This window comes from Clinocottus analis, unplaced genomic scaffold, assembly GCF_023055335.1.
Source record: "Clinocottus analis isolate CAN_PGR_092001 unplaced genomic scaffold, fCliAna1.0.p SCAF_20, whole genome shotgun sequence".
NCBI classification, from domain to species: domain Eukaryota; kingdom Metazoa; phylum Chordata; class Actinopteri; order Perciformes; family Cottidae; genus Clinocottus; species Clinocottus analis.
In genome coordinates this window covers 57501-70893 of record NW_027175932.1, presented here as the reverse complement: position 1 = coordinate 70893, position 13393 = coordinate 57501, and the positions used below count along the sequence as shown (strand labels likewise).

The following is a 13393-nucleotide window of genomic DNA, read 5'->3' as shown; positions in this document are numbered from 1 at the left end:
TTACACGATGCGTTCAGGTTCCTCCCGGAAAGATGGGAGAACAGGGCGCTCCGTACACTATTCAATGTTTACGATGTGATTCGTGTTCTATAAAGAACTATAATTCTTAGTAAAGATATTATGATCATGATATGAATTATACAAATATGATGTTGGTCTTTAACATAATAAATGATAAAGTAGAATGAGAAACACGGGCCTTTGACAAAACACATAATGAATATATTTTATTGATTAGATAAAATCACCTCTTCAAGTAATCACTTTTTCAAATTCATGCTAATGTCAACTCTAGAAGTATTTTATATAATGAATTATTTACAATTATGATTTAATGTACTTTATACTTAATACAAGCAAGTATAACATGGAGTCCATCTCAGATAAATATACATATAATATTGTGTTCACTGGATTCAATGCCAGTGGCAGAAATACCTTATATTAATTGGGCAGTGAACGCAGCATCTTCTTCCGGGTTCGAGTTCCGGATCGGACCAACATGGCGGCTGTTGGTCGACAGTGTCCTCAGACTGAACGCTGACGTTATATCCATCATATTTACAGGTTTATAGTCACATAGAGAAGCGCAGTTTGACTCAGGTGAGATATTATTATTATTATTATGAATGTGTTTGTGCTGAATCCTGAATACTGTTGTCGTGCTTCTGCTCTTTCACCGTTTCATTCAGAACATTGACGTGTTTATTATATATAAGAAATACTTCATACTGTGTTTGACCTTCATCTAATAACAGCTTTAGTTTCTTTACATGTTTATGTTTTTTACATGTTTATTTTTCGTATGTTGACAGACAAGAGTTTGTAAAATATGTTTAGTTACAAACAGTTAATCAAATGTAAAAGTTGATTATTTTTCATTGATGCTTTTATCCAAAGTGACGTGTTGCTCTACAGACCGTAGACACAGGAGCAATGAGGGGTTCAGTGTCTTGCTCAAGGACACAACGACAGGGAGCCGGGGTTTGAACCACCGATCCTCTGATTGAAAGAGGGGCTACGCACTGAGCCACAGTCACCCGAACACATCATTTAATTAGTAAAATGTTGAAATCTATCTGTTGTCTCTTCAGAAACCAACAAATTCTGTCCCAGAGGAACCAGTTCTGGTCCTGCAAGATGATGGTTTTTCCTGATCCTGGTAGACCTTTAGTCTGACCTGATCCTGGTAGATCACCAGAAACATGGAGAAGTTTGGGATGAGTTTCGGGGGGGGTCCGGGCAGGAAAGAGTTGCTGGACACCATCGAGTCGCAGAAGAAGCAGCTGGTCCAGTACCAGACTCGCTTTAAAGACGTGGTCCAGGCTTATAAGAGTCTTCTGAAGGAGAAGGAGGCTCTGGAGGCCAGTTTGAAGGCCCTGACTGTAACCCAGGAGGTGGACCTGAACCAACAAGGCCAGGACACGACCAGCACCTCGGACCTCCTGGAGGACGGCTGCTCGCTGCACAGCGAGGACAGCGTGGACACGGCGGCATCTGTGGACACGCCCAGTGAGCCCACCAGAGGGGAGCAGAGTGAGGAGGACCAGGGTGAGCCAGGAGTTAAGTCCGGCTCAATGGTACGTCTGTAAAAGTTTAGGAATTTAGTCTTTTATGACCCGGCTGTTTGTTTTGAAGTCTGCGTTCTCTTCCTGCAGACCGCGGGGGCGGAGCAGCAGCGGGCCACGCCTCCTCCTGGCACGGAGGGGGACCGCCGCGTCGCCCAGCTGAAGAACCAACTGAGCACGCTCACCAGCGCCCTCGCCACCGTCACCCACGAGAAGTCTCGGATGGAGGCCAACTTTCAGGCAGACAAGCGTCAGCTGAAACAGGAAGTGGAGGAGCTCCAGGACCGCCTGGTCGCCGCCAAGGCGCAGCAGGAAATGGAGCTGCAAACCACGCAGCAGCAGTTAGCCGAAGGCCGCGCTCGCATCATCACGCAGCAGCACGAGCGGGAGCAGGAGCAAGGAGACCACGTCCAGCAGCTCCGGGAGCTGCAGAGGATCCTGCAGCAAGAGAGAGACCTGCGACAGGATGCAGAGCTCCGCTTGCAGGACGCCAACGACACGCTCCTTGTGACATCGCAGGCCGTGGACCGGGGGGCGGAGTCCGAGGCTCACCTGAGCCAGGTGAGGGAGGAGCGAGACGAGCTAAGGAGGAAGCTGCGGGCTGCTGAGGAGGACCAGAAGAAACCAGATCCCAGAGTGAACGAACTGCAGCACGAGCTGACGGAGCTGAAAAAACACCTCCAGCAGCAGATCCACCTCGAGACCAGGAAGGTAAGGCTGAGATCCCGACGTACTAAACCCAGGTCTAAACTCTCAAGCAGATCCACAATGAGCCCGGAAAGGTAAAAGCGAGACCCTGACCAGTAACTCTTGACTTGATGTTCCTTCAGGCGTGCGAGGCGGAGGACCGAGCTCGTGAGCGCGCTCAGGCTGCAGAGACGAGGGTCGCCAGTCTGGAGCAGAGGGTCTCCGAACTGTCGGAGCTGCTGGGCTCCTGCGAGAAGTCGAGGCAGAGAGACCAGCAAGCGGCGCAGAGACTCAGAGACCAGATCTTGCAGCTAGACACGGAGAACAAAACACTCGCCATAGCCGCCTCCAGCAGGATGACCTCTGACCTCGGCGTGGACGAGTCTCAGCTGGACATCGGCGCGCTGAAGGAGAAGCTGGAGAAGGTGAAGAAGCTGCTGGCGCTGGCGGCACAGAGGAACCCGGACCAGAACATCCAGAACCTGGTGGAAACCCAGGCGGAGCTGGCCGGAGACAAAGCCTCCACGTTCTACCAGCAGGAGCTCCAGCAGCTCAAGGACGAGTTTGAACGCTACAAGCTGCGAGCGCAGGTCGTGCTGAAGAACAAGAACGCCAAAGACGGCTCTCAGGCCAAGGAGCTGGAGGAGGTCCGGGACCAGCTGTCCGAGCTGAGGGAGAAGTACATCAACCTGCGGATCCAGAGCGACGAGGCCGAGACCCGACAGCGCCGAGAGCTGGAGGAGCGGCAGCAGCGGGCGGCCGGGCTGCAGCACACTCACAAACAAGAAGTGGAGCGGGTGGCGGCGCTGCATCGGGACAACCTGCTGCGACTGGAGGCGGAGCTTCACAAACAGAGAGAGAGGACCATGGCGCTGCTGGACGAGAAGGACCAGGAGCTGGAGAAGCTGCGCGCCGCCGCGCCGCGCCACGACGCCGACCGAGCAGCCGACGAGCGGCTCGAGTCCGGCCCCGAGACCGAGGGCGACGTCGTCAGCCGGGCGCTGCGGCGGGCGACGCCCAACGAGCCCACGCTGCTGCTGTACGCCGAGCAGCTGGCCAGGAAGGAGGTGGAGGCGGGCGGCCTGCGGCGGCAGAAACACCAGCTGGAGGAGGACGTCCACCGGCTGCAGGCCCGGCTCATCGATAACGGGGAGCGCCACGACGAGGAGGCGGCAGAGCTGCGAGGACAACTCGACAAACTGATCCGAGGTCAGAGCCGAGAGGGCGCCAACATGGAGTACCTGAAGAACGTCATCTACAAGTTCCTGACCCTGCAGGACGCCAGCGGGAAGCAGCAGACTCTCAACGCCATACTGACCATCCTCCACTTCAGCCCGCAGGAGAAACACACCGTGATGGGGCTGCAGGGCGCCACCTGGTGGCCCAACAAGAGATGAACACCTGGTGACCCAACGAGAGATGAACAGCTGGTGGCCCAACGAGAGATGAACACCTGGTGACCCAACGAGAGATGAACAGCTGGTGACCCAACGAGAGATGAACACCTGGTGGCCCAACGAGAGATGAACACCTGGTGACCCAACGAGAGATGAACACCTGGTGACCCAACGAGAGATGAACACCTGGTGACCCAACGAGAGATGAACACCTGGTGACCCAACGAGAGATGAACACCTGGTGACCCAACGAGAGATGAACACCTGGTGGCCCAACGAGAGATGAACACCTGGTGACCCAACGAGAGATGAACACCTGGTGGCCCAACGAGAGATGAACACCTGGTGACCCAACGAGAGATGAACACCTGGTGACCCAACGAGAGATGAACACCTGGTGACCCAACGAGAGATGAACACCTGGTGGCCCAACGAGAGATGAACACCTGGTGACCCAACGAGAGATGAACACCTGGTGACCCAACGAGAGATGAACAGCTGGTGACCCAACGAGAGATGAACACCTGGTGACCCAACGAGAGATGAACAGCTGGTGGCCCAACGAGAGATGAACACCTGGTGGCCCAACGAGAGATGAACAGCTGGTGGCCCAACGAGAGATGAACAGCTGGTGGCCCAACGAGAGATGAACACCTGGTGGCCCAACGAGAGATGAACACCTGGTGACCCAACGAGAGATGAACACCTGGTGACCCAACGAGAGATGAACACCTGGTGGCCCAACGAGAGATGAACACCTGGTGGCCCAACGAGAGATGAACACCTGGTGGCCCAACGAGAGATGAACACCTGGTGACCCAACGAGAGATGAACACCTGGTGACCCAACGAGAGATGAACACCTGGTGGCCCAACGAGAGATGAACAGCTGGTGACCCAACAACAGAAAACCAAACTTATGTTCAAATTGAGAGAGAAACTAGTCTAGTCTCTACCTGAACGGAGTCTCTACCTGAACGGAGTCTCTACCTGAACGGAGTCTCTACCTGAACGGAGTCTCTACCTGAACGGAGTCTCTACCTGAACGTCGCTGTGAGGAAACATGTAACTTCTTCACGGATATATTTTTGATTCCTTTGTTGCAATAAACAAATTCAGATCATTTAAGTTCTTTCAGGATTTTTAGTTCCAACTTCCTGAAACTCTGCAGTGACTTTGTGTTAATAAGCAAAACAATTTGTACCAAAAGATGATTTAATAAACAAAGTGTGAACATAATTCAGGTTTTACTTTTTAAATCCAAACTAAATATTTACAGATGTTTGAGAACACTATTATTAATATACAATATATTAATATATTAGTGCGAGTAATATTCACTGAGTTCCGTCTGCGATACGAAAATAACAATGTAAAGTTATAATTCATAATTTCAACAAGTTAGTCAATGTGTTTACATAATAATAAATATTATAATAATAATAATAACAATAATAATAACAACACGTGGAGATGAAAAAGAAACAAAAGCAAAAGATTCACATTTAAACAAATTGAGTCAAAGATTCAATTTGGTGGAAATTTTGTCATGAAACGTCAAATGTGAGTACACGCAAAAGTACACGCAAAAGTACTCAAGAGTACACGCAAAAGTACACGCAAAAGTACTCAAGAGTACACGCAAAAGTACACGCAAAAGTACTCAAGAGTACACGCAAAAGTACACGCAAAAGTACTCGAGTACACGCAAAAGTACTCAAGAGTACACGCAAAAGTACATGCAAAAGTACTCAAAAGTACACGCAAAAGTACTCAAGAGTACACGCAAAAGTACTCAAGAGTACACGCAAGAGTACACGCAAAAGTACTCGAGTACACGCAAGAGTACACGCAAAAGTACTCGAGTACACGCAAAAGTACTCTGTGCACTCAGCGTGTACTCGAGTACTCTTAGCGTGTACTCTTGTGTACTCTGGGCTCAGCGTGTACTCTTGTGTACTCTTGAGTACTCTGGGCTCAGCGTGTACTCTTGAGTACTCTGGGCTCAGCGTGTACTCTTGAGTACTCTGGGCTCAGCGTGTACTCTTGTGTACTCTTGAGTACTCTGGGCTCAGCGTGCCCTCAGCAGCGTCTGCAGGTCTTCGGGCAGCGAGCTGGTAACAGACGTGATGAAAGCCTCCAGCTGGTGGAGAACTCCGTCCTTCAGCTGCAGCTGCTGCCTGCGAGCTTTATTCTGAAAAACAAACACACTTCCTGTGTTTAAGGGAAAATACACGGTTTTAACGATAAGTATCAGAGTCGTAATTTTAGGAAAAGTTCAGTGATAATATTTTACAGGAAATAAAAGTTAAACACCATCACAGTGCAACATTTATTACTCACCAGTTTCTCTCTGAGCTTCAGAATCAAGTCGACAATTTCCACCTCAGACTTGTCTTTAGTCCAACTCATCAGGTCCTGAGAGGCAGAACGCAGGGAGGCAAAGCCCACAAGTCAGTGTGACCCACAAGTCAGTCATTAGACGTCAGTGATGAGACGTCAGTCATTAGACATCAGTGATTAGATGTCAGTGATGAGACGTCAGTCATTAGACATCAGTGATTAGATGTCAGTGATGAGACGTCAGTCATGAGACGTCAGTCATGAGACGTCAGTGATTAGATGTCAGTGTTTATACGTCAGTGATGAGACGTCAGTGATGAGACGTCAGTGATGAGACGTCAGTCATGAGACGTCAGTGATGAGACGTCAGTGATGAGACGTCAGTGATTAGACGTCAGTGATTAGATGTCAGTGTTTATACGTTAGTGATTAGACGTCAGTGATGAGACGTCAGTGATGAGACGTCAGTGATGAGACGTCAGTGATGAGACGTCAGTGATTATACGTCAGTGATTATACGTCAGTGATGAGACGTCAGTGCTGAGACGTCAGTGCTGAGACGTCAGTCATGAGACGTCAGTCATGAGACGTCAGTGATGAGACGTCAGTGATTATACGTCAGTGACGAGACGTCAGTGATTATACGTCAGTGATTATACGTCAGTGATTATACGTCAGTGATTATACGGCAGTGATGAGACGTCAGTGATGAGACGTCAGCGATGAGACGTCAGTGATTATACGTCAGTGTTTATACGTCAGTGATTATACGTCAGTGATGAGGCGTCAGTGATGAGACGTCAGTGATGAGACGTCAGTGATGAGACGTCAGTGATTATACGTCAGTGATTATACGTCAGTGATTATACGTCAGTGATGAGACGTCAGTCATGAGACGTCAGTGATGAGACGTCAGTGATTATACGTCAGTGATTATACGTCAGTGATGAGACGTCAGTGATGAGACGTCAGTGATGACTGAGACTCACAGCAGCACAGATGACCTCCAGGTGAAGACTCTCCAGTTTCTGCGTCATCTCTTTGTGTCGATGACGAAACCATCCGTCAAAGTTTGGAGACCTGAAGAACTTCCTGTCAACAGGTTTACAGACGTTTACACTCATGAATATGTTTACAGTAATACATATGTTTACAGACGTTTACACTCATGAATATGTTTACAGTAATACATATGTTTACAGACGTTTACACTCATGAATATGTTTACAGTAATACATATGTTTACAGACGTTTACACTCATAAAGATGTTTACAGAAACTCGTACCTAACGTACCGTCACAGTAAACAGCGATCATGTAAAGTCGTACACTTGAAGGACGACGAAGAGGTTGAAGACGGAAGATGAAGAGCAGCCCAGAGGACTGCAGCTACCTGAGAGACTCACCTGTACAGTCCCATCCAATCCCCTTTGAGCAGCGAGGTCAGCTGCGGCCCCGTGTGGTCCAGCGTGGACATGAACTCGTCCTGGCTGAAGGGTCGGATCTGAGGAGGAGTCTGAACACACAAACGCATGAAGAAGACGTCGCGGCGCGAGCTCGTCCCCAATGATCCACTTCCTGTTTACCTTCCACGCCGTCACCGATCTCTGCAGCGGCATCAGGCCGGCCATGTAGCGCTCCTGAGGAAACAAGGTTTGATGTTACCGCATCGATATCGTCTAGAACTGATGATATGAGTTAGAGCGAAACACCAGCTGACAGAGCAGCCGGTCTCTGATTGGCTGTTTCCTCACCAGCGGGATGATGAAGCTCTGCGTGAGCTCCAACAGGTGTCGCCTCAAGATGGCGCTCTGCACCTCCGACGGCCTCTTCCTCTGGATGCCCTGAAGACGTGTCAACATCATGGTCCTCAGATCATAACTGTGTTATTATTATTAATACATAAAGTTATTATAAACTTGTAACACTGCACCTTCAGCAGCCGCTTCAGGAGCAGCTTGTCTTTGTGGAGGAACGTCCTGAAGGCCGTGTAGACGCCTGCAGGCAGGAAGTGACTTCAGTGTGACAGGAAGTGACTTCAGTGTGACAGGAAGTGACTTCAGTGTGACAGGAAGTGACTGCAGTGTGACAGGAAGTGACATCATTGTTACAGGTAACAGAGGCTGCATCTCAAGTCTTTAAGCTGCATCCCCGTTTCCCTCACTTGCGTCCTTTCCTTGCGTCTTAGTCCCGCCCACCAGGGATGACGGAGAGGAAACCAAGCGAGGAGAGAAGACGCGAGGAAACATGTTTGAACAGACATGAGACGTCCTTTCCTCTGACGCGTCACGTGAAGCGACGTTTCTGAAGACTGACAGCTGATCACAGCTGTGATCAGCTGATCAACTGATCAGTTGATCACAGCTGTGATCAACTGATCAGCTGTGATCAGCTGTCAGTCGGCGGAGTTGTTTTCTTGTCCGGACCGGATTTAGCAAACATTTCAATAAAATATTGATACAAATGCATGTTTTCAGTTGATTTAATGGTTTTAAACTACAACTCATATAAATAAGACACAGCTATCATCAGTGTCAGAGTGGAGATGTTTTCTCTGTCGTCTGTTACCTGTTAAACTGCATTGAGTATTTATACACTGTGTTGTGTTCAGGGTCTTGCTTATACGCAGGATCGATTACCAGCAAAACACGTCTTATTTATTAATTATTTACGTCGGTATGTTTTGAAATTCTAATTGTGACATTATAAAATAAGCATACATGTTGTAAAACGTGTTTCCTCTCTCCAGCTCTGATTTTAATTACATGCATAATAAAAGTTATTGAGGGAAACAGATCAAATCTTTGAGGACAATAGTTTGTAGTCCTTTTGTTGTTCAGACTTAACACATATTTTAACCAGATGGTGAATAAGAAAACACTAAAATATATAACGTTTATTCTGTGATCGTCTGCACTCTGCTATGAAACTCCAGCGATCAGTCCGCTCAGCTGCAGCGTCCAATCAGATAGCAGAGGAGCAGTGAGGGGGCGTGTCCAGCGTTAAAACACTTCCTGTCTGCTCTCGGGGCTCCTCGATCATGACTCCTCCGATTTCCCTCCTCGCTCCTCCGAGCTGAATAAGAGCTTTGGGACGGCCTTCAATATGGCGGCGCAGAACCACTTCCTGTTCAGTCGAGGAGCGAGGAGACGGCCATTCAGAGACTTGAGATGCACCCTGAGACTCAGTGTTACCTGGTTTAGTGTCCAGGGACTTCAGTCTGGACGGTTTCTTCACCTTCACCTGTTTCGGTAAATCACCTGAAACACGCACACACACACACACACACACACACACACACACACACGATTACTGTATGAATCGCTCTACCTCTGACGATGATGATGATGATGATGATGATGATGATGATGGTGATCTTTGCTTACCCGCCATCTTGATTTCTCCCAGTCGGACGACGTGAGGCCAGTTCTGAAAAGTCTTGATGAAGAACGGATTGGTGACTCCCAGAACCACGTTAGGCCTGAACAGGTGAGACAGGTGAGAGAGAGACAGGTGAGAGAGAGGGGCGGGTGAGACAGAGAGACAGACAGGTGACAGATAGACAGGCAGAGAGACAGATGACAGACAGACAGCTCACGGGCTCTGGGTCCGGGTGGTGTAACAGACAGACAGGTGAGACAGACAGGTGACAGACAGACAGGCAGAGAGACAGACAGACAGGTGACAGACAGACAGACAGGTGACAGACAGACAGGCAGAGAGACAGACAGACAGGCAGAGAGACAGACAGACAGGTGACAGACAGACAGGTGACAGACAGACAGCTCACGGGCTCTGGGTCCGGGTGGTGTAACAGACAGACAGGTGAGACAGACAGGTGACAGACAGACAGACAGGTGACAGACAGACAGACAGGTGACAGACAGACAGGCAGAGAGACAGACAGACAGGCAGAGAGACAGACAGACAGGTGACAGACAGACAGGTGACAGACAGACAGCTCACGGGCTCTGGGTCCGGGTGGTGTACTCCCTGAACTCGCTGTCGTGGACGGTGAAGTATGGACGGAAGTCGCAGCAGAACTTCAGAGGGCTGATGGAGCTGAGAGAGGACACAGCGTTACCACCACCACACAAACTCTGCCCTCCGATTGGCTACCGGGAGCTTGGTTCCTATTGGCCGTTCGGTCACCTGACGAGAGCCAGCACGGTTTCGGAGGAGACGGTGGGAGACGGCGCCATGACGACCAACGGTTCACCGAGCAACATGAGCTCCCAGAACATCTGCAGGTGGATCAGGACCGACTGGAAACACCTGGAGGAGGTCAAAGGTCACCAGGTCACCATGGAGAACAGGGAGGTCAAAGGTCACCGTATCTCTGTGTTTCTATCATGAACATGAAACTCACCTGAAGAGGTCCAGCTCGTGGAGGGTTGGCAGCACCGTCGGAGCCGGCAGCAGGTTCTGACGAGCAATCATTATGATTGTGATGTCATGACAACAATCAGACGTGATGTCATGACAACAATCAGACGTGATGTCATAACAATCAGATGTGATGGTTTATCACAGCGTGACGCTATAATAAAAGCTCTTCCTGACCTCTCGAGCAGTTTTCCGGGCTGGACTTCCTTCTGCTTTGTCTGTTTTGGACGGAATCCGAACCTGAAAGATTTAACAGGAAAAACATATTTATTTTCCAATCATGTTCAAATGAACCATTGAAAGATAGAAAGCAGGTTTTTATGCAGCTTAACATACATTTATGTATACATACATATTTCTAATAAACATTATACAATGACAGAATACTTTACAATTATAATATACTATGTCATTATATTACAATACAACACTATAGCAGAGTCTGAAGCTCTGTGATTGGCTGTCTGTTGATATGTCACCTCACCTATATGACCCCGCCCCTCACCTGTAAGACCATGCCCATCACAGGCAGGTTGAGGGTCAGTCCAGGTGCAGGCGAAGGCCATTGGTCGATCCCGTTACACACTGAGGACGAGACGCCAGGTGACATTTCAGCAGGAATGATGTCATAATGGCCATTGTTCTGATTGGCCCTGGGTTATGACATAAGCATGACATCATCACCTGCTTCCAGACACGGCTCCAGTTTCTCAAAGAACTCAGGAGCGACGATCTGCAGCAGCGAGTGGAACAGGTGAGTGTAAGGTAACTTGGATACCAGCACCAGAGACTGAAACACAGACGTAACATGGTTAACCAATTGTGACCAGGTGGACAGGTGTGGACAGGTATGACCAGGTGTGACCAGGTAAACAGGAGTGGACAGGTGTGACCAGACGTGACCAGGTAAACAGGTGTGACCAGGTGTGAACTGGTGTGGACCGGTGTGAACTGGTGTGGACCGGTGTGAACTGGTGTGGACAGGCGTGACCAGGTGTGAACTGGTGTGAACAGGTGTAAACAGGTGTAAACAGGTGTGGACTGGTGTGACCTGGTCTAAACAGGTGTAAACAGGTGTGGACTGGTGTGACCAGGTGTGAACCGGTGTGACCAGGTGTGACCAGGTAACTGACCTTCTGGAAGTATCCTCTCTTTACAGAAACATCCTTCACTTGTCTGAAATAGACGTAACCAAAGAAATGTGACGCTTCAGTCTGTGGAAACAAAGAGACGCAACCTGTAAATGTTAACCTTTATTAATGTTTACAAAGATCTATTTATTAATGTTCATAAAGTGTTGGTTTTAAACATATTTATAAATATTTGGTTCCTGATCAACAATGAGCTGATCAATACAGTGATCAATACCTGCAGGGTGGGCGGCGCGTCTCTGTTGTAAACCTCGTCTCTGAACCTCGACGCTCTTCGGCCGACCGACTGACGGAAGCGGAAGCTGAACTGAGTGTCCCCAATGCATCCTGGGAAATGAAGTACGACATGTGACCTTTGGTCCGTTTAGAGCAGGGGTGGGCAACTGTTTGCCCAGGGGGCCGCATGAGGTACAGAGAATATTGTGGAGGGCCGGCCCACCGGCTTGAAATAATAATAATACTTGGCGGGCCAGATTAAAACGGGCCGTACCTTGCCCACCTCTGGTTTAGAGCAATGAGAGTTACCTGAGTACGAGTCGGGGAAGGACAGGTAGCAGATGCTGCTTTTCTGCAACCAATCACAAGCCAGTATGAGCGATCAATAACCATCATAAACACTTCAATCATTAGAATACAAACATAAACAATAATCACCTCCTTCTCTGTGAGCTTCACATCCTGAGGAAACACCAGCTGGAAACACCAGAGATACACTACGATCAATGCAGATATTGATCCACCAACACCTGTTATTATTAGTATTATAGAGATTATTATAAAGATTATAGTATTATTACAGATCATAATAAGGTCACCACTGGTTGACTGGTTATTGTCATCACTGGTTTGGGTCTCCGTGTGGTTCCCACATGTTTGGTGGATGGGATGCGAGCCGAAGTTCTCGCGCAGCTGCTGGACTGGTTCCCACGCGGCTACTGGTTGTTTGTTGTGATGCTTTAGCCGAGCAGCACAACAACAACAACAACAACAAACAGCCGCTGGGTGAACGGAGTCTAGTGCACCTGCGCTGATGAACCAGCTGCAGAGCCCTGTGAGTACCGCTGCTATCGATGCTAAGCAAGCCCGTGAGTTACGGTGCTAAGCTAACCTATGAGTAACGGTGCTACCGGTGCTAAGCTAACCCCCTCACCTCCAAGGCTTGTCCGAGCTCCAGGTCGAAGGTCACGACGCACACGCACTCTAACCACGAGGAGAAGCGCGCCCACGCGGCCCCGCAGTCCGCCTCCTCCAGGCGCAGAGACTCGGAGCCGTGAAGCGGGTCCATCACATCCAGCAGGTCCAGCAGGCCCCAAACCTCATCCTCCAGTCCTCCATCACTGACACCGTCTACCGGGTACCGGAGCCGCTAGCGCCCTCTGGTGGCGGCCAAGGGCCACTGCGCCATATATATTTTTATATACATATATATGGGCAAAAGAACATGGACCAAAGAAGGAGTGGTTTGTCCCTCACAGGGACCCTTACTACTGAACATGGACCAAAGAAGGAGTGGTTTGTCCCTCACAGGGACCCTTACTACTGAACATGGACCAAAGAAGGAGTGGTTTGTCCCTCACAGGGACCCTTACTACTGAACATGGACCAAAGAAGGAGTGGTTTGTCCCTCACAGCGATCCTTACTACTGAACATGGACCAAAGAAGGAGTGGTTTGTCCCTCACAGGGACCCTTACTACTGAACATGGACCAAAGAAGGAGTGGTTTGTCCCTCACAGGGACCCTTACTACTGAACATGGACCAAAGAAGGAGTGGTTTGTCCCTCACAGCGACCCTTACTACTGAACATGGACCAAAGAAGGAGTGGTTTGTCCCTCACAGGGACCCTTACTACTGAACATGGA

At 49.2% G+C, this 13393-nt stretch overlaps 2 protein-coding genes across 2 annotated transcripts; one reads left to right on the top strand and one right to left on the bottom strand.

Moving 5' to 3' along the window:
- Nucleotides 1-118: 118 nt before the first annotated feature.
- On the top strand, nt 119-4774 carry gcc1 (GRIP and coiled-coil domain containing 1). Its single transcript, XM_068586899.1, has 4 exons — nt 119-603; nt 1095-1580; nt 1659-2279; nt 2399-4774. Exons 2-4 carry the CDS (start codon nt 1206-1208, stop codon nt 3650-3652), a joined length of 2250 nt encoding a protein of 749 aa, XP_068443000.1. The 5' UTR covers nt 119-603; nt 1095-1205; the 3' UTR covers nt 3653-4774.
- On the bottom strand, nt 4712-12902 carry dennd6b (DENN/MADD domain containing 6B). The gene is made up of 20 exons (XM_068586900.1): nt 12682-12902; nt 12186-12224; nt 12057-12099; nt 11749-11858; nt 11514-11594; nt 11065-11170; nt 10886-10965; nt 10558-10620; nt 10364-10419; nt 10147-10269; nt 9961-10056; nt 9381-9475; nt 9189-9254; nt 7928-7992; nt 7749-7838; nt 7581-7634; nt 7401-7510; nt 6984-7086; nt 5995-6069; nt 4712-5845 (listed from the first exon to the last, which is right to left on the bottom strand). Exons 1-20 carry the CDS (start codon nt 12814-12816, stop codon nt 5723-5725), a joined length of 1713 nt encoding a protein of 570 aa, XP_068443001.1. The 5' UTR covers nt 12817-12902; the 3' UTR covers nt 4712-5722.
- Between the last annotated feature and the right edge of the window lie 491 nt (nt 12903-13393).